The following is a 25,604-nucleotide window of genomic DNA, read 5'->3' as shown; positions in this document are numbered from 1 at the left end:
GCCTCCTGCCTCCCGCCGCGATGGCCCTGAACGGCCAGGAGCCCGACAGGTGAGCGGGGGCGAGGGTGCAGGCGGGGAATCGGGGGTCCCGCCTGCCTCCTGGGGCTCTCCTCGGCATCATCGGGACCCCCTCGCTTCCCCAGCCCTGCTCGGCATCCCCCCGACTCGTCTGCGCCCTTCCCCGCATCCTCCCGCCACCCTTGCGCTGCCTCCCTGCAACTCCCTCCCCTCCATGGCTCCCTGCACCCCCAGCCTGCCTGCTCTTTTGCCCCCTCTCGATGCTCCTCCACCCTCCCGACGCCCCCCCACTGCATCCTCCCCATCCCCCCAACATCCTTCCCCACCCTCCCGCTCCCGCGCAAGCACCTGCATCCCCCAGCATCCTTCTATTTCCTCCATCTTCCCTTTCCCACTCGCCCCCTGCATTGCTTCCAGACCCCCTCATCTCCCGCACCCTACTGGATCCCAATGAAGGATCCCTGCCTCCTTCCTTCTCCCCTCTCTTCCCCCCAAAAAGGAACTCTCCCACATCTCAGTTTTGGGGCAAAGAGCTCAGCCTTGCACCTGCACCGGGGGCTCCCAAAGCCTCCCCCCTCCCCCCCAACTCTGCTCGGCATCCTCCGGCAGACAAAAGCGCCGAGCGAGCCAGCGGCGTTCCCGCCCCTGCCCCGACTCCGCTCCACCCCCGGGCTCCGTTCCCCAGGTCCCGCTCCGCCCCTCTCCCGGGGCTTCCCGTTCCCCCGGCCCCCAGCTCCGCCGGCCTCGCTCCGCTCCGCTCCGCTCCCCTCCGCTCCCCTCCCCTCCCCTCGGGGTCCCCATTATTCCCGGTTGCAGCAGCCCCGCTGCTCCCCCCGTGGGTTCTGGTTCCCCCAGCCCTTTTGTGTCCCCGGGACTCCCCTCGGGGGTGTTCCCTCAACAACCGGCAGCTGGGACCGTTTAGGATCGAGCCCGGTTTATCTTCTGCGGGGGCTGGGCAACCACATCCTGACCCTGCAGCTCTTGCAGGGCTGTAGGGCTAAAGCTGGGGAGATGCCCTCTTGCCCTCTTCTCATTAGTGGTGGAAAATAGTTCCTAATACTGAGTATTTTTGGGGCAGTCTTTTTTCTTCCTGCTCCTCTGTTTATAGCTCTGGAGGAGAGCAATGCGAGGGGTGGTGGAAGGCTTACACAAACAGCTCTTGGCTCAGGTCCTATCCCTGGGGTATATGCAGCCTTGCTCCAGATCCTGCAGCTACTAGGTCATTATTTATCTGTTTTGAAGATACAGTTTGGAAGGCATAACCCTCTTGTGTAACCTCCCATTTGTTTTTTAAGATACAGTTTGGGAGCACCAATGCTGTTGTGTAACCTCCTGCTTGAGTCCATGGTGGGAAACCTTTGCCCAGTTTCTCTGGTGTGGCTAGCTGGCCACAGCATTGTTTTCCCTGCTCTTGCTCCTCACCCAACACCCTTGCTCTCATCTTTACATCCAGGACTTCTCTGAGCTTCCCTCCTTTCGTCCAGGACCTTTCTCTGCTTCCCTCCTTTCATCCAGGACCTTGCTCTGCTTCCATCCTTTCATCCAGGAGCCCCCCTTGCTTCCATCCTTTCATCCAGGACCTTTCTCTGCTTCCATCCTTTCATCCAGGAGCCCCCCTGCTTCCATCCTTTCATCCAGGAGCCCCCCTGCTTCCATCCTTTCATCCAGGAGCCCCCCTGCTTCTATCCTTTCATCCAGGACCTTTCCCTGCTTCCATCCTTTCATCTAGAACCCCTTTGCTTCAGGAGTTCAAGGGAGGTTCTCCTCCCCCTCTACTCTGCCCTGGTGGGGCTTCATGTGGAGTCTTGTGTCTGGTTATGGGCTCTCCATTCCAGAAGAGACAGGGAACTGCTGGAGAGGGTTCAACAGAGAGCTATGAGGATGCTGAAGGGCCTGGAGTATCTCTGTGAGGAGCAAAGGCTGAGAGCCCTGGGGCTCTTGAGCCTGGAGAAGAGCAGCCCCAGAGGAGATCCTCTCAAGGATGAGGCCCAGAGGCTGGGGCTAGACTCTTGTCATTTGTGGCCAGTGACAGGACTGGGGGCTGCAGGCACACCCTGGAGCTTCTACCTGAGTAGGAGGAGAAAGTTGTTTGGTGTGAGGGTGCTGGAGGCCTGGAGCAGGCTGCCCAGAGAGGTTGTGGAGTCTCCTTGTGTGGAGAGCTTCCAACCCCCCCTGGGCACTGTGCTGCTGGGCAAGCTGCTGTGGGTGCCCTGCTGGAGCAGGGGGGTTGGACTGGGTGATCTCCAGAGGTCCCTTCCAACCTCCACCTTGCTGGGATTCTCTAATCCCTTGGAGTCACTGAAGTGGCTCCAGGATCCTTCAGCTTCCTCAAGCAAGGGTATGAATGCTCTTTGCCTGCCCCCGTGACATACTGTTGCCATTCCAGCTGGGCACTGGCCTGGCAGATGGGCTGAGCTATTTGCTTGTGCCACCAAAGCAAAGGAGAGTTGGAGGTCACCTGCTGGTCTGTGGTAACTGCTGCAATCCCCTTCCTCAGCAGCAGCTTTTATGGTGCTTATTCAGTGGTGCTGCAAGAAGGACATTGTGGAGCTCTGTAGACCTCCCTGGGAAGGCTTCCAGGGCTGATCTTTACCCATGAATGACAGAACCCCAGCACGTTTCTTCTTCTCAAGAGAAGGAAGCTTGGTCTGGTTTTGCCCCAGGCCATGAATGCGTGATGGGGTCTGTTGGAGCCTCATCTGCATGTCTAAGCCACTGTGTTTATCTGGGCTTTGTGTGCTGCTGAAGACCATTGGCTGGATGGCTCCCAAAACCAGCGGGTGCTTGGCACACACCCCTGGGCACTTGGCAAAAGGGCCCAGGGCTGAGGACTTGTGCCAGTGGGAAATGTGCAGCAGAGCCAGATGTCCTTGGCATGGCAAGAGTGACAGCCAGGCCCGTGGGTGACGTTGGAGACAATTCATTACCAAGCCTCCCCCACTCCCAAGCTGCCTTGCAGCCTCTGGTTCCCTGCCAGAGATTGGGACTGATGCCAGTGGGCAGGGACAGGGCAATGTCACCAGCAGGTCAAGGGAGGATCTCCTCCCACTCTGCTCTGCACTAGAGAGGCCACAGCTGGAATATTGTGGCCAGTTCTGAGTTCCCCAGTTCCAGAGAGTCAGGGAACTGCTGGAGAGAGTCCAGGGGAGGCTGCAAAGCTGCTGAGGGGCCTGGAGCAGCTCTGGGAGGAGCAAAGGCTGAGAGCCCTGGGGCTGAGAGCCTGCAGAAGAGCAGCCCCAGAGGGCAGCTGAGCAATGCTCAGCAAGAGACAAAGGAGCTGTGGGGGGCAAGAGGCTGGGGCCAGGCTCTGCTCAGTGGTGCCCGCAGGGACAGGCCAAGGGGCAGTGGGCACAAAGTGGACCCCAGGAGGTTTCATGTGAAGAGGAGGAGAAAGTTGTTTGGTGTGAGGGTGCTGGAGGCCTGGAGCAGGCTGCCCAGAGAGGTTGTGGAGTCTCCTGGTGTGGAGAGCTTGCAACCCCCCCTGGGCACTGTGCTGCTGGGCAAGCTGCTGTGGGTGCCCTGCTGGAGCAGGGTGGGGTTGGACTGGGTGATCTCCAGAGGTCTCTTCAGGCCTCCACCCTGCTGGGAGTATGTGTGCTGCCTACTTGTGTGCAGCTGCATCTGCTGATGTGTTTCCTGTCTTGTCTTCCAGTGGAGCCGAGTCCCTCTCCTCGGATGAAAAAGGTATGGGAATTTTGCCAGGTATGGTTTTTTTCCCTGGGGAATGTCCATCCTGTGGGACTGAAATGACAGTTTAGCAACTGCTGCCTTTAAGAGTTGCATCTCTTTCAAGCTTCTCTCATAGAACCATAGAATTAATAGCGTTGGAAGAATCATCCAGGTCCAACCCCTCACACTACAGCAGGTTGCTCACAGCCACAGCCAGCCTGGCTGCAAACACCTCCAGGCAGGAGGCTTCCACCACCTCCCTGGGCAACCTGTGCCAGGCTCTCACCACCCTCATGGCCAACAACTTCTTCCTGACATCCAAGCTGAATCTCCCCACTTGTAGCTTTGTATGCCCCAACTGCTTTTCTCTTTACAGAAGTGGTGGCCAGCAGCACAGAGCGAGATGGCTCAGCAGAGGAGCAGCCAGCAGGTGAGCACCCAAGTGGCTGAGGCCTTTCCCTGCACATGAGAAAGCCTGTGGCTCCCCACAACATGTTAAAACCACCATGGAGGCACTGCTGCAACTCTTCAACTCAGTTGGGCAGAGTGAGCCATTAAAGGCTGTGTGTGACCCATCCCCATGAGTCACATCCCTGGTCGGGTGTCAGGTCCCATCAGTGCTTTTCCCACCTCATGGGCATGCCACCAAAAGCTGTAAGAGGGTGAGCTGGGATGTGCCATAGATGAAGCTCCAAAATAGCCCCAGATTGTGTAAAACATTAAAACAGAGCATCTTGAACATCTCATGGATCCTTCAGGAGGGTCTGGGTCACCCCTCTGGGCCTCCTCTGTGTCTGGGATGTGATGCTCTGGTACTCCTTCCTGTCTCAGGGTGCCTCAGTGATTTAATCCTCTAATTTGCTGACCAAGCTGATGTGTCTAACCTCCTGGATGTGCCCCATCAGTAACCTGTGGCCTTGCTTTATTTCATTCTGCCTTTGCCTAATGGGATTTCATTTCATTAAGGAGAGGACAGTTCGGAAAGCAGCTCCAGCAGCAGCTCAGAAGATGAGGCAGGTGAGCATTGCCTTCTGAGGTCTCCTTTTCCTGCCTGTTGGAGGTGTCCCTTCAGCTCAAACCAGCTGCTGTCCATGGGGCTGGTCTCAGGGTTATGGGGTCAGACTGGTGATTCAGTGGTTGTGTGCTGATGGCGTGCTCCACGCTTGGGGAAGGGTGGTGGAAAAGGACCTGGGGGCTGTTGGTCCACACCCAGCTGAAGATGAGCCTTGTGCCCAGGTGGCACCCAAGAAGGCCACCAGCCCCTTGGCCTGGATCAGCAATAGTGTGTGACCAGCAGGAGCAGGGCAATGATTGTCCTGGGCACTGGGGAGGCCACACCTCAAATCCTGGGTTAAGTTTTGGGCTCCTCACTCCAAGGACATTGAGGGGCTGGAGCAGGGCCAGAGAAGGGCATCGAAGGGATCTGGAGAACAGGGCTGGTGAGGAGCAGCTGAGGGAGCTGGGGGTGTTTTGCCAGGAGAGGAGGCTGAGGGGAGACCTTCTGGCTCTCTCCAATACCCTGAAAGGAGGTTGGAGCCAGGTCTCCCAGATAACAAGTGAGAGGAACTGGCCTCAGGTTGTGTCAGGGAAGGTTTAGGTTGGACGTGAAAAGCAATTTCTTCCCCTTGAGGGTTGTCAAGGCCTGGCCCATGCTGCCCAGGGCAGTGGTGGAGTCTCCATCCTTGGAGGGCTTTCAGAGCTGTGCAGAGGTGGTGTAGATGAGGGCCATGGTTCAGTGGTGAGCTGGCAGTGTTGAGAGTTGAACTCAGTGACCTTAGAGGTCTCTTCCAACTCAAACCATTCCATGGGGAGCAGAACGATGTTTTTGTGAGCTGCTGAGTTTTGAGCTGAGCAGCAAGAGGAGAGCAGCAGCTGATGCTAACACCATACCTAAACACCATACAGGCAGTTGGTTGTACACCACAGGAGTTGTCCAAACCCCAGGAGGCCACAAATCTGCTTCAAAGCTGGCTGCTGAAGTGGCAAAACAGGATGGACAGGAAAAGAATGAGAGGAAATGCTTGCAGTTGATGAGGGGCTGCTGGGTTTGTGCTGACAGTGGTTACACCACTGGTGGTTTATTCTGGTTTCAGGCAACATTAATGGGCTGTGGGTAACTAATTGCAAAGCTTTTCCTCATCAGATGTGGATGGGAGGAGGTCAGGTGAGTGTGCTGTGTTCCTTCCATCTCCCTTGGGAGGCATGAGGAAGCCAGCATGGGTAAAGGATGCTCCAGGCTGGTGGTGCAGGAGAGGGATTGACAGCTGGCCCAGGTGTCAGCTCTGTGTCTGGGCAAAACAGATTTGCAGATTGCATTGGGTTGGAAGGGAGCCTCAAAGGTCACAAGGAGTAGCAGAGGGCTGGAGCTGCTCTGCTCTGGAGACAGCCTGAGAGAGTTGGGGTTGTGCAGGCTGGAGAGGAGAAGGCTCCCAGGAGACCTTCTTGTGGCCTTCCAGGATCTGCAGGGGGCTCCAAGAAAGCTGGGGAGGGACTTGTGAGGGTGTCAGGGAGGGATAGGACTGGGGGGGATGGAGCAAAACTAGAAGTGGGGAGATTGAGATTGGCTGTGAGGAAGAAGTTGTTGGCCATGAGGGTGGTGAGAGCCTGGCACAGGTTGCCCAGGGAGGTGGTGGAAGCCTCCTGCCTGGAGGTGTTTGCAGCCAGGCTGGCTGTGGCTGTGAGCAACCTGCTGTAGTGTGAGGTGTCCCTGCCCATGGCGGGGGGCTTGGAACTGGCTGAGCCTTGAGGTCCCTTCCAGCCCTGACAGTTCTGTGATTCTAACCCCACTAGGGTCAGCAGGACACCTGCAGCTAGATCAGGCTGCCCAGGGCCGCAGCAAGCCTGACTTGGTGGGCATCAAGAAGTGGGGGTGCAAGGCTGCACTCATGGCCTAGGGCCTGTCTTGGTTTGCAGGTGGAGCCCAGCATGGGGTGATGCTGGCTGGAGATGCCCCATGGCATGGGGGCTGCCACCCTGCAGCAGCTTGGGCACCAGCATGGCCATGGGAAGGAAGCCAAGGCTTGGGGGTGCTGCCTGCCTGATGTTTTCCAGGCAGGACAAGTTTTGCCTCCCACTCAGCTGCTTGCCAAGAGGCTGTTGATTGCCCAAGGTGACTTTGGGATGGCTTGGCTGTCATCCCTGCTCACAGGAAGGGTGTTGGTGGGATGAGGAGCAGGAGCTGGCACCCAGCCCATCACCTTGGCGCCACAGGTCTGCTGCAAAATCCACCCCTGGGGCTAGAAGTTTGGGCCTGGAGTGTTGTCAGCTTTGCTCCCTTGGGTGTTAGCAGGAGGGTTTGGCCACCCTTAAATCATTCTGGGGATGCATCCATAGAATCATAGAATCAATAAGGTTGGAAAAGACCTCAGGGATCAAGTCCAACATCTCACCCAACACCTCCTGACAACTAAACCATGGCTCCAAGTGCCACATCCAATCCCCTCTTGAACACCTTCAGGGATGGGGACTCCACCACCTCCCTGGGCAGCACATCCCAATGGATAAGAACTCTCTCAGTAAAGAACTTTCTCCTCACCTCCAGCCTAAACTTCCTCTGGCACAGCTTGAGACTGTGTCCTCTTGTTCTGCTGCTGGCTGCCTGGGAGAAGAGACCAACCCCCACCTGGCTACAACCTCCCTTCAGGGAGTTGCAGAGAGCAAGAAGATCTCCCCTGAGCCTCCTCTTCTCCAGGCTAAGCAACCCCAGCTCCCTCAGCCTCTCCTCACAGGGCTGTGCTCCAGACCCCTCCCCAGCTTTGTTGCCCTTCTCTGGACACATCTAAGTGTCTCAGTGTCCTTCTTAAATTGTGATCCCCAGAACTGGACACAGGACTCCAGGTGTGGCCTCAGCAGTGCTGAGCACAGGGCACAATGACTTCCCTGCTCCTGCTGGCCACACTATCTCTGACCCAGACCATGATGCCCTTGGCCACCTGGACACACTACTGGCTCATGTTCAGCTGCTGGCTCATGTTCAGCTGCTGTCAAGCAGTCTCCCCAGGTCCCTTTCTGCCTGCCAACAGGCTGCTTACCAGCTCCCACACCAGGTGGTTGATCTCTGCCCTTGGCATGATAAGAGTCATCCTGGACATGGCTGTTTTTTAGCACTGTGGAAATCTCCTGTGGTTTGTGCCAGTTAGGAGCTTCTGGCAGAAGCTGCATCCTGGTGTTCAGCTTCATCCCCACGCTGCACAGGAAGGTGTGTGCAGAGACTTAGTCTTAGCGTTGTTCTCCATGGCTTCATATCGGATGCATACAATCATTAAGCTTGGAAAAGACCTCTAGGATCAAGTCTAACCATCAACCCAACACCACCATGGCTGTCCAAACATGTCCTGAAATGCCATGGCCACACCTCCAGGGATGGGGACTCCACCACCTCCCTGGGCAGCCTGTGCCACTGCCTGGCCACTCCTGCAGGAAAGAAATTGTTCCTCATCTCCAAATGGTTGTGGTGCAAGCCAAAGGAGGTTTGCAGGGAGCACCATTTCATGTTTGTTGTGGGTTTGTGATGCTTTTTGAGGGGAAAGCCTGCTGTGGGATTGTATAAAATACTCATGTTCAGTTATGGTCACCACTGGGAAGGGTTTGTGAGTCCAGCTCTGGAATGCTCAGCACAGACAGGGACCTGGTGGAGCAGGGACAGAGGAGCAAAGAAATTGTTCCTAATAGCCAACCTAAACCTCCCCTGGTGCAACTTGGGACCATCCTCAGGTTGCTGGGGGTTCCTCCTGTCAGCATAGTGGTGGTTACTTGAAGGTTCTGAAGGTTGAGTGCCCTGTGAGCAGAGGCTGAGAGCCCTGTGGCTTTTTAGTCTGGAGAGAAGGCTGAGAGGGATCTGATCAATGTCTGTCAATAGCTGAGGGCTGGGGGTCAAGAGGGAGGGACAGGGACAGGCTCTGCTCAGCTGCACCCTGGGATAGGACAAGGGGCAGTGGATATAAACTCCAGCACAGGAGGTTCCACCTCAACATGAGGAGGAACTTCTTCCCTGTGAGGGTCCCAGAGACCTGGAGCAGGCTGCCCAGAGAGGTTGTGGAGTCTCCTTCTCTGGAGCCTTTCCAGCCCTGTCTGGATGTGTTCCTGTGTGACCTGTGCTGGGTTCTCTGCTCCTGCCCTGGCAGGGGGGGTTGGACTGGGAGACCTCTGGAGGTCCCTTCCAACCCCTGACATCCTGTGAGCCTGTGAATGTGTGAGCAGAAACCCACTGGAGGCTGAGACACTTTCTTCCATCTCATTTTTGTAGCTGAAGAGCAGGAGGAGGAGGAGGAGGAGGAGGAATTGCCACCACGCTGCGATGAATCAGGTAGCGACAGATCTCTCGAGTGCTGCCTTAGGTCTGGGGTTTGTTTTCCTCAGAGTATTTTAATTCTTTGCTTTTAATGTGCTGATTTCCCTGTTTCCTCCCCAGGAGTGAGCTGCCTGCCAGCCTGCCACCACTGCAAGAAGGAAAACGTAGGTTTTTAACACCCCAGCCCCTGGATTTGTTTTCCCCACGAGACTTCTCCTTCTGCTCTGTCATCTCCTCTTTAAATGTGCTTGTTTGCAGGAGCAGAAGGAGCAAGTGACTCCCAGGATACTGTCTGGAGGACAACATGTGTATGGATTTGTTTCTAGTGTAATGGGTCTATGTCTGCACTGTTCCCCTCAAGATGCTTCCCTCTTGGGTTTAAGTGGCAATAAACCCAACTCACCGCACAAACACCTTTGGAGTCCTACCAGAAGATCTCCCCAAACCCTTCCAAGTGAAGAGCTGAGCAGCTGCCTGGGCTGCCTCCAGAGCCTGGGCCAAGAAAGCTCTTAGGATGGCTCCCTGCCTGCCTTGTCTTGCTGCAGCAATTACCATCAGGCACATTTTTTAGTGCTTATTTTGGTCTGGAGATGCATGAAGGGTCTCGCCCTGCTTCCTAGGAGCGTTCATCCTCCTGGTTTGCATTGACCTCGTGAGGAGGATCCCCAGAGAGTTCCAGGCTCCCCAGAGAGGTTGTGGAGTCTCCTTCTCTGGACACTTTCAGGACCCATCTGAATGCATTTGTGTGTGACCTGCACTATATTCTCTGGTCCTGCTCTGGCAGGGGGGTTGAACTCGAAGGACTCTGAAGGTCCCTTCCAACCCCTAACATCCTGTGAACATCCTGTGAGCCTGTTTTTCTCTGCCTTCCAACTCTGGGCTTCCTTTCTGTGGTTGGGCAGTTGCCATCAGGGAGTGGTGCTGGTGTTCTCCATCTAGGATATTGGTACTGTCAGCATGTGGTGTTGTCCGTGTGTGATGTTCAGAGAACCCCAGGCTGGTTTGGGCTGGAAGGGATCTCAAAGATCATAGAATCAATCAGGTTGGAAAAGACCTCAGAGATCATCAGGTCCAACCTATAATCATCCTGTTCCAAACTCCTGCCACAGGCAGGGACACCTCCCACCAGCCCAGGTTGCTCAAGACTTCATCCAACCTGACCTTGAACACCTCCAGGGACATCCCTGGACAACCTCTTCCAGTGTCTCCCCACCCTCCTGTTGTTCATGTGTGATGCTTTCCATGGGTCTGTGTGTGAGGTTGGTGTTGCTGTTGACCTTTTCCTGCAGGTGCTTTAGTTTGGTGTCCAGGCAAGTTGTTGCTGTTGTCTGTGTTTGCTTCTCCATGCAGGTGGTTGTTGCTGCTGTCTGTGTTTGTTTCGCCATGCAGGTTGTTGCTGCTGTCTGTGTTTGCTGTTGACCTTCTCCAGGCAGGTTGTTGTTGCTGTTGTCTGTGTTTGCTTCTCCAGGCAGGCTGTTGTTGCTGTTGTCTGTGTTTGCTTCTCCAGGCAGGCTGTTGTTGCTGTTGTCTGTGTTTGCTTCTCCAGGCAGGCTGTTGCTGTTGTCTGTGTTTGCTTCTCCATGCAGGTTGTTGTTGCTGCTGTCTGTGTTTGCTTCTCCAGGCAGGTTGTTGTTGCTGTTGTCTGTGTTTGCTTCTCCAGGCAGGTTGTTGTTGCTGTTGTCTGTGTTTGCTTCTCCAGGCAGGCTGTTGCTGTTGTCTGTGTTTGCTTCTCCAGGCAGGTTGTTGTTGCTGTTGTCTGTGTTTGCTTCTCCAGGCAGGTGGTTGTTGCTGCTGTCTGTGTTTGCTTCTCCAGGCAGGTTGTTGCTGCTGTCTGTGTTTGCTGTTGACCTTCTCCATGCAGGTTGTTGCTGCTGTCTGTGTTTGCTTCTCCAGGCAGGTTGTTGTTGCTGCTGTCTGTGTTTGCTTCTCCAGGCAGGTGGTTGTTGCTGCTGTCTGTGTTTGCTTCTCCAGGCAGGTTGTTGCTGCTGTCTGTGTTTGCTGTTGACCTTCTCCAGGCAGGTTGTTGCTGCTGTCTGTGTTTGCTGTTGACCTTCTCCAGGCAGATTGTTGCTGCTGTCTGTGTTTGCTGTTGACCTTCTCCATGCAGGCTGTTGCTGTTGTCTGTGTTTGCTTCTCCATGCAGGTTGTTGTTGCTGTTGTCTGTGTTTGCTTCTCCAGGCAGGTTGTTGTTGCTGTTGTCTGTGTTTGCTTCTCCAGGCAGGTTGTTGTTGCTGCTGTCTGTGTTTGCTTCTCCAGGCAGGTTGTTGTTGCTGCTGTCTGTGTTTGCTTCTCCAGGCAGGTTGTTGTTGCTGCTGTCTGTGTTTCATCTTGACCTCCCCCAAGTGTGATGTTCCTCTTGCCCATGTGTGACACTGTCCTTGCCCATGTATGCTGTTGGCTCTGAGCTCAGTGGGAGGCAGGCTGAGCCCTTCATGTCAGGGCAGCTGCTTTGTTTGCAGGAAGTGTTCTGCAAAGCAGTTCAGTGCAGTTACTTTGCATGTGCTGGCTGCATGTCCTCCTGGCCAGCTTTCAAGGCTCCAGGGATGGTTTAAGCCTAGCAATTGGAGGGGAAAAAACAACCTGCTTGGTTTGGCTTCTGTGCTATTCAGATAAAGTTCCCTCTGTCTGCTGGGGTGGGAGTTTCATCTGTTGTCCCCTGCTAACCACGTTGTTCAGGTGGGAGTTACTAAGTGGTGGAAACTAACCTAACTGGGTCCCTCTTACCCCGACAGGCTGCAGCTGGATGGAGAAGGCACGTACCAGTGCAGCATCACTGGGCTGATCTTTGAGGTGACAGGGGCTGTCAAAATCACCTATTGCCTCTTGTCCTGGAGCAAATATGCCAGCCTGGTGAAGAAGCCCTGGATTGTGGGTGGCCCTCTCTTCGACGTGCGCTGCGACTTGGCTTCCGCTCTCTCCTCCATCCAGTTTCCCCACTCCCTCTGCCTGGCCGGTGAGTGCTGCCTGCCAGCCCAGAGGGGCTGGGAGGTTGGAAGGGGCCACTGGGGTGGCTCCCCCAGCGCTGAGATGACCCCCCTGTCCCTGCAGATCATGGTGCTGGCATGGCCTTCAAGGTTCTGCACATCAAAGGGCAAGAGGCAGCCATAGAGCCCACGGCTGAGTACTCTGCGTCACACGTGAAGTGGGTGGTGAGCTCTCTGTCACCAGTGGGACCTCTCCTCCAGAGCCAGGAGCCAGTGCAGTACCATGGTGCTGTCATCCTCTACAAAGTGGTTGACCCCCACCCCTCCCTGTCCTTCCGGGTCTACGTGGCTACCAACAACGACTCCTTTATAAAGGTAGGGCTGCCGTGGGCTGCTGTGGCCCAGCAGTGCTGCAGGGCTGCCTGGTGGAGCTGCTCCCTGGAGCATGGGCTGTGAGGAGAGATGCTCTTCTCACCCCACTGTTTGCATGCTGTAATAGTAAATATTATGTCTATGATTTGGAGCAGGCTGCCCAGAGAGGTTGTGGAGTCTCCTCCTCTGGAGCCTTTCCAGCCCTGTCTGGATGTGTTCCTGTGTGACCTGTGCTGGGTTCTCTGGTTCTGCTCTGGCAGGGAGGTTGGACTGGAAGATCTCTGGAGGTCCCTTCCAACCCCTATCATCCTGTGAACTATCATGTATGATGTTTATTATACAGGCTAAAGGGTGAGGGGGCAAGAGGCTGGTGCCAGACTCTTGTCATGGTGCCCAGGGACAGGACAAGGGGCATTGGGCATGAAGTGGAACCCAGGAGGTTCCATCTGAATAGGAGGTAAAAACTCTTTGGTGTGAGGGTGCTGAAGGCCTGGAGCAGTGTTGTTTTTCTCCCCTCAGTTCAGGGGCCACTGGGTGAGGAATGAAGGCAGGAACCCTGCTGCCATATGGCAAGGAGACTCCAGAAATGCAGAGAGCAGAGAAGCTCAGAAGCCCTCCCACAAGTCCTTCACTGCTGCAGTGTAGCCTCCCCAGCATCACAGAGTCTGAGTCCCACCATCAGCACAAGTCCTGGAAGCCCTTAACAGAGGAAGTCCTGAGCATGTCCCTAGCAGCATCCCTGCACTGAAGCCCTGACCAGAAGCAGCTAACTGACAGAAGCAGCAGTCCCTAGCAGCTCCAAACCCCCCAGGCTGCTCCTAACCCAGGCCCTAACCCCAGTGACTCTTGCTCAGAGTGGCTGCTTCTGTGCTCTGTTACCAAACCCTTAACCAGTGAAACCCAACCACATCTAGAAGCCAAATCTGCTCCCAGTGAGAGGTGCCAGCATGACAGGGAGGTGACTCCTGCAGCATGTTCCAATCCCAGGCTGCCAAGGTGAGGCTCTTGCTCTTGGCACCCATGGAATGTGGTTGTTTTGCTCTGGGCAGCGAAGGAATTGGGCAGCTGAGGAATCCTGCACTCTGCAGGAGGCCAGCAGCTGCCCTCAGAGCAGTGGCTGCAGCTGAGCAGGCTGCCCAGAGAGGTTGTGGAGTCTCCTGGTGTGGAGCGCTTCCAACCCCCCCTGGGCACTGTGCTGCTGGGCAAGCTGCTGTGGGTGCCCTGCTGGAGCAGGGGCTTGGACTGGGTGAGCTCCAGAGGTCCCTTCCAACCCTTGCACTGCACTGCATTCTGTGATCTATCTAATGGTGCTCTGCTCAGCTGCACCCTGGGATAGGACAAGGAGCAATGGATGGAAACTGCAGCCCAGGAGGTTCCAGCTCAACATGAGGAGGAACTTCTTCCCTGTGAGTCCCAGAGGCCTGGAGCAGGCTGCCCAGAGAGGTTGTGGAGTCTCCTCCTCTGGAACCTTTCCAGCCCTGCCTGGATGTGTTCCTGTGTGACCTGTGCTGGGTTCTCTGCTCCTGCTCTGGCAGGGGGCTTGGACTCAGAATACAGAATCAACCAGGTTGGAAAAGACTTCTGAGATCACCAAGCCCAACCTATCACCCAGCACCATCCAATCAACCAAACCATGTCACCAGGGGCCTCATCCAGGCTCTTTTTAAAGACTTCCAGTGACAGTGACTCCACCACCTCCCTGGGCAGCACATCCCAGTGGCCAATCTCACTGACTTGATGACCTTCAGAGGTCCCTTCCAACCCCTAACATCCTGTGATCCTGTGATGTTCCATCCCAAAAGTCTCTGCCAAGTTAGGATATAACATTTAAGTCATTAGAGTGGCCAGTGTGGCCCCTGCCAAGCTGCTATGGAAAAGCAATGCAGCAGAAACCTGGTTTCCACCAAAATCCATGGAGCTCAGGATTTATGGCTGGCAGAGCTGCTTCTCCTCTTATCAATTCCCTGCTGCAGGGTATAGGCAAACACTAGGAGAGTCCCCATCCCTGGAGAGGTTTCAAAGATGTGGAGATGTGGTGCTGAGGGCCAGGGTTTAGTGGTGAGCTGGCAGTGCTGGGCTAAGGGTTGGAGTCAAGGACCCTAAAGACCTCTTCCAGCCACAAATGACTCTGCCAGTAGTGAGTAGCCTTCCTTCTTAGGTTGCAGACCTCTTCCATCTAATTTCACCTGTGGTGCCTGGAGAAGAGGAGGCTCAGGGGAGACCTTCTTGCTCTCTCCAACTCCCTGAAGGGAGGTTGTAGCCAGGTGGGGGTTGGTCTCTTCTGCCAGGCACCCAGCACCAGAACAAGAGGACATAGTCTCAAGCTGTGCCAGGGGAGGTTTAGGCTGGAGGTGAGGAGAAAGTTCTTCCCAGACAGAGAGATTGGCCACTGGGATGTGCTGCCCAGGGAGGTGGTGGAGTCCCCATCCCTGGAGGTGTTCAAGAGGGGATTGGATGTGGCACTTGGAGCCATGGTTTAGTTGTCAGGAGGTGTTGGCTGACAGGTTGGACTGGATGATCTCTGAGGTCTCTTCCAACCTTATTGATTCTATGATCACAGAATGTTGGGGGCTGGAAGGGTCCTCCAGAGATCATTCAGTCCAATCTCCCTGCCAAAGCGGCATCACCCAGGAACACATCCAGGTGGGTTTGGAATGGCTCCAGAGAAGGAGACTCCCCAGCCTCTCTGGGCAGCCTGCTCCAGGGCTCTGTCAGTAGCTGAAGAAGTTTATTTGGTGGGGGTTGAAGATGATGGGCCAGGGAAATGCCCAAGGAGCCCCATCAAGGCTTGCAATGTGAATTCCTTGCTGAAGCAAGTAGCCTTTTAAACCCTTGTTTTTCCACTTCAGGACATCTCCAGAGCTGTGAAACATTCCAACAAGAAATTCATTAAAATTGACAAGCCACCTGTGTGCCAAAAGTTACTTCAGAATGGAAAGAGATACAGATTGGTGTGTGAGCCAGAAGCTGAGGTCACTCCGGAGGTAAGTCCCTTACAGCATGCTCCTCCTGGGCATTGCAGCTTCAGCAGAGGCATGGTACAAAGGTTAGGACACTTTTAAGGTTCAGCTGGACAGGATTCATCTTCTTTAGACCATGCTTTTCTCCAGGAGTCTTCAGAAAGGCTCCTCTTGAAGTCCCTTCTAACCTGGGATTCTGAGATGATTTAGCCTGGAGAAAAGGAGGCTGAGGGGAGACCTTCTGGCTCTCTGCAGCTCCATGGAAGGAGGTTGGAGCCAGGTGGGGGTTGGTCTCTTCTCCCAAGGAACAAGCAGTAGGGCAAGAGGAAATCACAGAATCATGGCATGGTTTGGGTTGGAAGGGACTTCCAAAGCTCATCCAATCCAAGTCTCCTGCAGTGAACATCCTCCATTAGATCAGGCTGCCCACAGCCCTCTTAAGCCTGATCTTGAATATCTCTAAGGATGGGACCTCAACTACTTCCCTGGGCAACCTGTTCCAGTGTTCCACCACCCTCAGGGCAAAGAACTTCCTCCTAAAGTCCAGCCTAAATCTGCTCATCTCTGATTGCCTGAAGTTGCACCAGGGGAAGTTAAGGTTGGACATGAGGAACAATTTCCTCTCCCTGAGGGCTGTCAAGGCCTGAGCCAGGCTGTCCAGGGCAGTTTGTGGAGTCCCCATCCCTGAAGGAGTTTCAAACAGTGTGGACAGAGCACTTCAGGGTGTGGATTAGTGGGCATGGTGGTCTTGGATTGATGGTTGGACTTGGTGACTTTAGAGGTCTTGATGCTTTGAAAATGGCCTTTCCTGTATGTTCCTGCACTGCATTAGGTGCAGCTTCCACATGCTGCAGAAGGCATTGGCCTCTTGGTGCCCTAAAACCTTGGGGTGGGGTCCTCTAGGGGTGGGGTCTTGATGCTAAAGTCAATGACAGCAGAGCTCTGGGGAGGTTGCAGCTGGGCGCTGTGCCCGCAGCCAAATTCCTCCTCTTTGCCCTCTGGCTGGGATCAGTGTTTATTGTTAACACATTTGCACTGCCCAGGAAATTGAGTTTGTTGATGGATCCCTCTTGAAACTGAAAAGTTACATCGAGGTCTATCTGGAGAAACCTGATGACTTCACCTTGTCCCTGGTGGAGCTGGAGTCGGAGGCGACCGTGTGGAAAGCAAAGCTGCGGGAGAGTGAGTTCAGCCTTTGGTCTTCCAACCAGCTGAGAAGGGGCAGGAGTTTGGGTGTCACTCAGCCTTCACATGCATAGCATCACAGAATTGCCAGGCCTGGAAGGGACCTCGAGGAGCAGCCAGTTCCAAGCCCCCTGCCATGGGCAGGGACACCTCACACCACAGCAGGTTGCTCACAGCCACAGCCAGCCTGGCTGCAAACACCTCCAGGCAGGAGGCTTCCACCACCTCCCTGGGCAACCTGTGCCAGGCTCTCACCACCCTCATGGCCAACAACTTCTTCCTAACATCTAAGCTCAATCTCCCCACTTCTAGTTTTGCTCCATCCCCCCCAGTCCTATCACTCCCTGACACCCTCACAAGTCCCTCCCCAGCTTGCTTGGAGCCCCCTGCAGATCCTGGAAGGCCACCAGAAGGTCTCCTGGGAGCCTTCTCCTCTCCAGCCTGCACAACCCCAACTCTCTCAGGCTGTCTCCAGAGCAGAGCAGCTCCAGCCCTCTGCTCCTCCTCGTGGCCCTTCTCTGGACACCTTCCAGCCCCTCCAGATCCTTCCTGGCACAGAGGCTCCAGAACTGGCCCCAGAGCTGCAGCTGTGGTCTCAGCAGAGTGGAGCAGAGGGGCAGAATCCCCTCCCTGGCCCTGCTGGCCACACTTCTCTTGCTGCAGCCCAGGCTCTGCTTGGCTCTCTGGGCTGCAAGAAGCTCCTCTTGAGCTTCTCCTCCCCCAGCACCCCCAAGGCCTTTTCTTGAGAGCTGCTCTCAAGCCAGTCCCTGCCCAGCCTGTATTGGTGCTTGGGATTTCCCCAACCAACCTAAATCCCTGCTGATAAAAGAAATCAGGAGGTTTGGAGCTGGGAAGAACTAAAACCACAAAGAGTGGAGCTCCAGGAGGTTGTGTAGTGCACACTGCAATGATCCTCTGAGCAGAGAGGAGGTGGTTTTGGGGCTGTGGATGTGTGGGAGGATATTCCACCTTGGTTTTCCTTGCTGGGAATCTCTGGTGCATATTATGGCTGATCTGCTGCAGCACTTTGGATTAAAAGGGGGAAACAAAATTTCCTCATGATAGGAAATTGTAGCTCAGTAGCTGGGATCCACTCAGCAGCTTGGGTTTGTGCCCAGGGGTTGTTGGGGGATGGGTGCCAGCAATGGGAATTCCTCCTTCACCTTGTGTGTCTCCTGCAAACTCTTCACCAGGTGACTGGATCCATTATGACCAGAACAAGAATGAGCAGAAGAAGAGCACAGGCAGTAAGTCTTGGTCCTTACTCTCTGCCCACCTCGCTTGCTGCTGTAGCTCAAGAGATAAGAGTGGACCTGACATCACCTCCTGCTTCCTTCTCAGGTGTCAAGAAAAGGAAACCCTCTTCAGCAGAGGAGCCCTGTCACAAAAAACAAAGGACTGGCAATCCTCCAGGTGCTGTCTGCTGTAAAATAACTGATTTTAGGCTTTGGTTGTTTGGTTTTCTGTGGTGCTTGTAGCCCAGGAACAGTGCTGGGTCTGGTCCTGTTCAACATCTTCATCAATGACATTGATGAGGGGACAGCCAGCAGCCAGAGGCTTTTCCTGTCCTTTCCACCACATCCAGCAATTCCCTCTGGTTTCCTTCCTGTCTTTCCTGGCTCAGGGTCCTGCTCTCTCCTTATTTGCTCTTTTGCTGCAAGGAGCAATCAGTCCCTGCCTTTTAGTAAGCAATTAACAACCCTGTGAGCAATTACTTGAGGGCAAGCTCAGGAGGTGTGGGACAGAGAGCAGACAGTGAGAGGGATCAGGAACTGGTGACACAATGGAGTGTAAAGAGTGGGGGGCAGTGGTGCCAGGTCCAGCTGGAGAGCTGTGAGCAGTGGAGTCCCCCAGGGATCAGTGCTGGGTCCTGTCCTGTCTAACATCTTCCTCATTGACACTGCTGAGGGGACAGAGACAGAGTCTGCTCAGCAGGTTTGCTGAGGACACCAAACTGGGAGGCTTGGCTGAGACACCTGAAGGCTGTGAGGCCATTCAGAGACTTGGGCAGGCTGAGAGCTGGGCACAGAGGAACCTAAGGAGGGTCAAGAAGGATGAGAGCAGAGTCCTGCAGCTGGGCAGGAAGAATCAACTGCAGCAGCACAGGCTGGGAGGGGATCTGCTGGAGAGCAGCCCCAAGGAGAAGGAGCTGGGAGTGCTGGTGGGCAGCAAGCTCTGCATGGGACAGCAATGTGCCCTGGGGGCCAAGAAGGCCAAGGGGGTCCTGGGCTGCAGTCAGAGGAGTGTGGCCAGCACAGCCAGGGAGGTTCTCCTCCCCCTCTGCTCTGCCCTGCTGAGACCTCACCTGCAATATTGCATCCAGCTCTGGGCTGCCCAGTTCAGGAGGGACAGGGATCTGCTGGAGAGAGTCCAAGGGAGGGCTCCAAGGCTGCTGAAGGGACTGCAGCACTGCCTGGGGAGGAGAGGCTGAGAGCCCTGGGGCTGTTCAGTCTGGAGAGGAGAAGGCTGAGAGGGATCTGATCAATGTCTATCAATAGCTGAGGGCTGGGGGTCAGGAAGGAAGGGACAGGGACAGGCTCTGCTCAGTTGTGCCCTGGGGTAGGACAAGAGGCAATGGATGGAAACTGCAGCACAGGAGGTTCCAGCTGAACATGAGGAGGAACTTCTTCCCTGTGAGGGTCCCAGAGGCCTGGAGCAGGCTGCCCAGAGAGGTTGTGGAGTCTCCTTCTCTGGAGCCTTTCCAGCCCTGTCTTAGATGCATTCCTATGTGACCTGTGCTGGATTCTATGGCTCTGCTCTGGCAGGGGGGTTGGAATCAATAGTCTCTGGAGTTCCCTTCCAGCCCCTAACACCCTGGGATCCTGTGGCCTTGTGACCTGAACCTGAGCTCACATTTTCTAAAGACTTCTACCAATCTGAGCATGAAGTGCAGGAGGAGGAAAGGCTGCTCTTGTAGGTGTGCAGCTTACTCTGCCAGCAGGGGGTGGGCTAAATGATCTCCAGAGGTCCATTCCAAGCCCAATCATGCTGTGATTCTACCTGGAACTTGCCCCTCCATTTGTGTGTTTGAGTGCAGTGTTTGCTATCCATTAAGTAAATGGGGGATAAAGCAGCCAGGAAACTGCCTCAGCTCAGCTAAACTGGGATTGTCTTCTAAGTCTGGGCAACCCTGGCTGGTTTTGAGGGAGGTTTTAATGAATCACAGGCTGGCTTGGGTTGGAAGGGACCTTTCAAGCTCATCTAGTCCAACCCTCTTGCAGTGAGCAAGGACTACCAGAGCAGGTTGCTCAGAGCACAGAATAGAATAAACCAGGTTGGAAGAGACCTTTGAGATCATTGCATCCAACCTATCACCCAACACCACCTAATCAACTAAACCATGGCACCAAGCACCCCATCCAGTCTCTTCCTAAACACCTCCAGTGATGGTGACTCCACCACATCCCCAACAGCCTGACCTGGAATGCTTCCAGGGATGTGGCTTCTACCACCTCTCTGGGCAGCCTGGGCTAGGGTCTCATCATCCTCAGTGTCAAAAATTCCTCTCTTCTCTCTAGCCTGCCTCTCCCTCTTTCAGTTCACACCATCCCCCCCTGTCCTGTCACAACAGGCCCTGCTCAAAAGCCTGTCCCCAGCTTTCTGATCAACCCCTTTAGGTATTGAAAGGCCACCAGAAGGTCTCCCTGGTGCCTCCTCTTCTCCAGGCTGAACAGCCCCTGCTCTCTCATCCTGTCCTTGTAGGAGAGATGCTCCAGCTTTCTGCTCAGCTTTGTGGCCCTCCTGGATGCTGTCCTCTTCATGAGCTGGGCTTCTTGGTCCTTCAGCTGCTGTTCTCCAGTGCTTGGCTCTGACCTTGCTGCATAGGCTCAGTGATGCCCTCTGTAACTCCATGAATCATCTTAATAAAACCTTTATCCCATGTCCCTAGGCCACAGACAGAGGTAGCAGTGGAACTGGGTTAGAGGTTTAATGAGAAGAGTGATGTTAGCTCTCTTATTTCTGCCCTGTGTCTTTTCAGATGGAGCTGAAACAAAGAACCTGACAGACCAGCAGCTGATGGTGATCGCCAAGTTGTTTGGAAGGCAGTGGAGAGAGATTGCCATTGAGTGTCTTCAGATGGAAATGAAAGACATTGAGCAGATTCAGGAAACAGAGGAAGAAGTTAATATGCAGAAATTCCTGGTGTTAAGCAAGTGGAGAGACAGAGAACAAAGCGAGGGGACAGCAGAAGCTCTGTACCGGAGCCTCCGTGACAAAGCATCCTATGAGATCCTCCAGGCCCTGCAAGGTAGCACCTCCATGCTGCTTGCTTTGGGGACATCAGCATGCTGCAGAGGTAGCCTGAGAGTTCATCTCAGAAAGCTCACCAGGAACCTGGTGCTTGCATTCCTACACAGGCCAAAGTTAGACCAGACTAGACTAGACTAGAAGAGAAGAGAATTAACCAGGTAGGAAAAGACCTCAGAGATCACCGAGTCCAACCTCTCACCCAACACCATCTGATCAACTAACCCATGGCACCAAGCACCCTATCAAGTCTCCTCCTGAACACCTCCAGGGATGGGGACTCCACCACCTCCCTGGGCAGCACATTCCAATGGCCAATTACTCTTTCTGGGAAGATCTTTCTCCTCACCTCCAGCCTAAACCTCCCCTGGCACAGCTTGAGACTGTGTCCTCTTGTTCTGGGGCTGGCTGCCTGGGAGAAGAGACCAACCCCCACCTGGCTACAACCTCCCTTCAGGGAGTTGCAGAGAGCAAGAAGGTCTCCCCTGAGCCTCCTCTTCTCCAGGCTAAGCAACCCCAGCTCCCTCAGCCTCTCCTCCCAGGGCTGTGCTCCAGACCCCTCCCCAGCTTTTTTGCTCTTCTCTGGACACCTCCCAGCAACTCAACATCTTTCCTAAACTAAAGCTGGCTCTCTTCAGACCTTAGAGCAGCCTTCCAAGTTGACAGGACCAGGGGCAATGGCTTCAAACTAGAGCAGAGCAGACTGAGATTGGATGTGAGGAACAAGCTCTACACCAGGAGGCTGCTGTAACACTGCAACAGGTTGCCCAGGGAGGTGGTTGAGGCTCCATCCCTGGAGATATTCCAGGTGAGGCTGGACAGGGCTCTGGGCAACCTGAGCTAGTTGGGGATCCCCCTCCTGAGTGCAGGGGGATTAGACTGGATGAGCTTTGGAGCTCCCTGCCAGGCTGGACCATTCTATGATTCCAGTACCAGAGTGGGGCTACAAGTAAGCTGGGAGGGACTTTTTTGCAAAGCCCTGTAGTGATAGGACAAGGGGGAATGGATTGAAGCCTGAGGAGGGCAGATTGAGACAGGAGATTAGGAAGACATTCTTTCCAGGGAGGGTGGAGAGACACTGGCACAGGTTGCCCAGGGAGGCTGAGGATGTCCCCTCCCTGGAGGTGTTCAAGGCCAGGTTGGATGAGGAACCTGGGGTGGTGGGAGGTGTCCCTGCCCATGGCAGGGGGCTTGGAACTGGATGATCTTGAAGGTCCCTTCCAACCCAACCCATTCTATGGTATTAGCAATGACTTTCCAGTGCTGGGATGATGGCTGGACTCAATGATCTTAGAGGTGTTTTCTAACTGAAATGATTTGATGCTTTTATGCTACAAAAACTGATATAAAAGGCATGAAACTTTTGCACTGACTGTGGTGAGAGTTCTCTCAGCATGACCTGGACAGTTTAGCTGCGAAAATCAGTTGGATATACCCCAGCCAATTCTTCACAGACTCCCAGCATGGTGGAGATGGAAGGAATCTCTGGAGATCATCCAGCCCAACCCACAGCAGCTTGCCCAGCAGCGCAGTGCCCAGGGGGGGTTGCAAGCTCTCCACACCAGGAGACTCCACAACCTCTCTGGGCAGCCTGCTCCAGGCCTCCAGCACCCTCACACCAAACAACTTTCTCCTCCTCTTCACATGGAACCTCCTGGGGTCCACTTTGTGCCCACTGCCCCTTCTCCTGTCCCTGGGCACCACTGAGCAGAACCTGGCCCCAGCCTCTTGCCTCCCACAGCTCCTTTGTCTCTTGCTGAGCATTGCTCAGCTCCCTTCTGGGGCTGCTCTTCTGCAGGCTCTCAGCCCCAGGGCTCTCAGCCTTTGCTGCTCCCAGAACTGCTCCAGGCCCCTCAGCATCTCTGCAGCCTCCCCTGTGCTCTCTCCAGCAGTTCCCTGACTCTCTTGAGCTGGGGAACCCAGACCTGGACCCAGGAGTCCAGCTGTGGCCTTGTTAGGGCCAAGCAGATTTCTTGCTGCTCTCTGCAAGTCCTCAAGAGATGCTTGGGCTTTGTTTGTGTTTTAGGAACTAACAGCTTTCCCTAATGGATGCTTCAGTGGTGCCATTCTGCAGACCCATGTGTGTGTATCTATTTCCTCACTGCAGCTCCCACTCATTTCTGAGAGCCTCCTCATGTTTGGTTCACCCTCTGCCAACCAAAGTTGTTCAGTGAGTTGAACAGCCAAGGCCAAGGAGCCCAGGCCAGCCAAGGAGAACCTTCCTCGAGAAACAGATGACTTTTTGTCTGGAACAGGCAAAACTCTGCTCTTTCTTAATTCTCCCTAACCTGGTTTCCAAGAGAGCTGCTGGTGCTCTCTCCCTTGCCCAATCATCACAAACATCCCTTCCAAACTTCCCTCCCCTTACAAACTTCTGCCAGGCAGAAAGGGACCTGGGGGTAGTGGTGAACAGCAGTTGAACATGAGCCTGCAGTGTGCCCAGGGGGCCAAGAAGGCCAAGGGCATCCTGGCCTGCATCAGGAAGAGTGTGGCCAGCAGGAGCAGGGAGGTCATTGTGCCCTGTGCTCAGCACTGCTGAGGCCACACCTTGAGTCCTGTGTCCAGCTCTGGGCTCCTCAGGTTAGGAAAGATGTTGAGCTGCTGGAAGGTGTCCAGAGAAGGGCAAGAAAGCTGGGGAGGGGTCTGGAGCACAGCCCTGTGAGGAGAGGCTGAGGGAGCTGGGGTTGCTTAGCCTGGAGAAGAGGAGGCTCAGGGGAGACCTTCTTGCTCTCTGCAACTCCCTGAAGGGAGGTTGTAGCCAGGTGGGGGTTGGTCTCTTCTCCCAGGCAGCCAGCAGCAGAACAAGAGGACACAGTCTCAAGCTGTGCCAGGGGAGGTTTAGGCTGGAGGTGAGAAGAAGAGAAAGTTCTTCCCAGAAAGAGGAACTGGCCATTGGAATGTGCTGCCCAGGAAGCTGGGAGTCCCCATCCCTGGAGGTGTTTAAGAAGAGCCTGGATGAGGCCCTTGGTGCCATGGTTTAGTTGACTGGATGGTGCTGGGTGATTGGTTGGGCTTGGTGACCTCAAAGGTCTTTTCCAACCTGGTTGATTCTGTATCTTCTCTGCCCATAGCCTCAAGCTGTCTCCTTGGTTTTTAATACCTTTATCATCCAAGCTGAACATCGCAGCGACTTCCAGAGGTCAGGTAACCCCTTCTGTGTTTGTGCTGTTCCTTTCTGCAGGGTTCTCTGCTGGCTGCTGAGCTGGCCCAGCCGCAGCGGCCGAAGGGCGTTGGGAGCTTCCTCACCTCTGTGCTCTGCTGCAGCTGCTTCCCTGGGCTCTCACCGGCCTTCAGGATGCGAGGTGGCAGACCCCAGCGCTCAGAGAAACTTTAGACCAGAGATGTGCACAAACTTTGGTGTGGAAATAGCACCCCCCAGGCTTCCAGGAGCCACGACTCAGGTGGTGGATCCGCTGCCGTGGCCGGCAGCGCCGTGCTGGGCGCGTCAGGCAGCCCCATGCCTGCTTTGCCTTGCTTTGAGCCGGACCCCCAAGGGATGACCACTGGAAGAAGCCACTCTGCCTGCTTCAGGGACCTGCTGGCTGCCTACTAATGGTTTTATTTGCATCAGGGAAAGAGAGGGTGACAAGCTAGGTGGAAGCTTTTCACCCCCTTCCAAAGCAAGCCCGACCTGCCCGAATCATGAGGTACTTTGTGTTTGGCACAGATAATTCAGGGAAGGACAGCCCTCAATGTGCAGGGGCATTCCTTTTGTGTGATCACTGGTTATGGACACAATGACTGTACAGACCTGTGGACATTCCCCCCCCTGCCTTGCCTGTGGTCCTTTCCTCCCCTCCCTGCCCGTGGTCCTTTCCTCCCCCCCCCTGCCCGTGGTCCTTTCTTCCCCCCCCTGCCTGTGGTCCTTTCCTCCCCTCCCTGCCCGTGGTCCTTTCCTCCCCTCCCTGCCCGTGGTCCTTTCTTCCCCTCCCTGCCCGTGGTCCTTTCCCTTTCCTCCCCTCCCTGCCTGTGGTCCTTTCTTCCCCCCCCTGCCTGTGGTCCTTTCTTCCCCCCCCCTGCCTGTGGTCCTTTCTTCCCCCCCCTGCCTGTGGTCCTTTCTTCCCCCCCCTGCCTGTGGTCCTTTCTTCCCCCCCCCTGCCTGTGGTCCTTTCTTCCCCCCCCTGCCTGTGGTCCTTTCTTCCCCCTCCCTGCCTGTGGTCCTTTCTTCCCCTCCCTGCCCGTGGTCCTTTCCTCCCCTCCCTGCCTGTGGTCCTTTCTTCCCCTCCCTGCCTGTGGTCCTTTCTTCCCCTCCCTGCCTGTGGTCCTTTCCTCCCCCCCTGCCCGTGGTCCTTTCTTCCCCCTCCCTGCCCGTGGTCCTTTCTTCCCCTCCCTGCCTGTGGTCCTTTCTTCCCCCTCCCTGCCCGTGGTCCTTTCTTCCCCTCCCTGCCTGTGGTCCTTTCCTCCCCCCCTGCCTGTGGTCCTTTCTTCCCCTCCCTGCCTGTGGTCCTTTCCTCCCCTCCCTGCCTGTGGTCCTTTCCTCCCCTCCCTGCCCGTGGTCCTTTCTTCCCCTCCCTGCCCGTGGTCCTTTCTTCCCCTCCCTGCCCGTGGTCCTTTCTTCCCCTCCCTGCCCGTGGTCCTTTCTTCCCCTCCCTGCCTGTGGTCCTTTCTTCCCCCCCCGCCCGTGGTCCTTTCCTCCCCTCCCTGCCTGTGGTCCTGTTTCCTACACCCCCAAGGACTGGTTTCCTGGGAGCACCAGTAGGAACTGCAGGCAGCTGGGGAGGTTCCCTGGGAGTAACTCTTCTTTGCTCTGTTCTGTCTCAATTCTTCTGAGAGGATTTTGTTGTGTTGTATAATTTAATATTTTTTTTATTACTTTTTAGCTTTTATATTTTGGTTTGTTTTATAAACATTTGATACCTTTTTACTTGAGGGATTTGTCTCTTTCCATCTGGACTAGAACCAGCTGCTTACAACTAAAATGGGAGAAGCCACAGCCTC

The 25,604-nt window shown here is 55.1% G+C and overlaps 1 protein-coding gene across 1 annotated transcript; it reads left to right on the top strand.

Moving 5' to 3' along the window:
* On the top strand, positions 1-25,530 carry CARD8 (caspase recruitment domain family member 8). Its single transcript, XM_068164271.1, has 15 exons — positions 1-49; positions 3,671-3,702; positions 4,064-4,117; positions 4,654-4,704; positions 8,933-8,992; positions 9,098-9,141; positions 9,236-9,285; positions 11,710-11,930; positions 12,026-12,276; positions 15,123-15,257; positions 16,277-16,415; positions 17,612-17,665; positions 17,760-17,831; positions 20,398-20,667; positions 23,848-25,530. The coding sequence occupies exons 1-15, from the start codon at positions 21-23 to the stop codon at positions 23,865-23,867; spliced, it is 1,482 nt and encodes a 493-aa protein (XP_068020372.1). The 5' UTR covers positions 1-20; the 3' UTR covers positions 23,868-25,530.
* Positions 25,531-25,604: the final 74 nt, after the last annotated feature.

Source organism: Melanerpes formicivorus, unplaced genomic scaffold, assembly GCF_026170545.1.
Source record: "Melanerpes formicivorus ecotype bairdi unplaced genomic scaffold, bMelFor1.0.p_v2 SCAF_78, whole genome shotgun sequence".
Lineage (NCBI taxonomy): Eukaryota > Metazoa > Chordata > Aves > Piciformes > Picidae > Melanerpes > Melanerpes formicivorus.
This window is presented reverse-complemented; position numbering and strand designations above follow the sequence as displayed.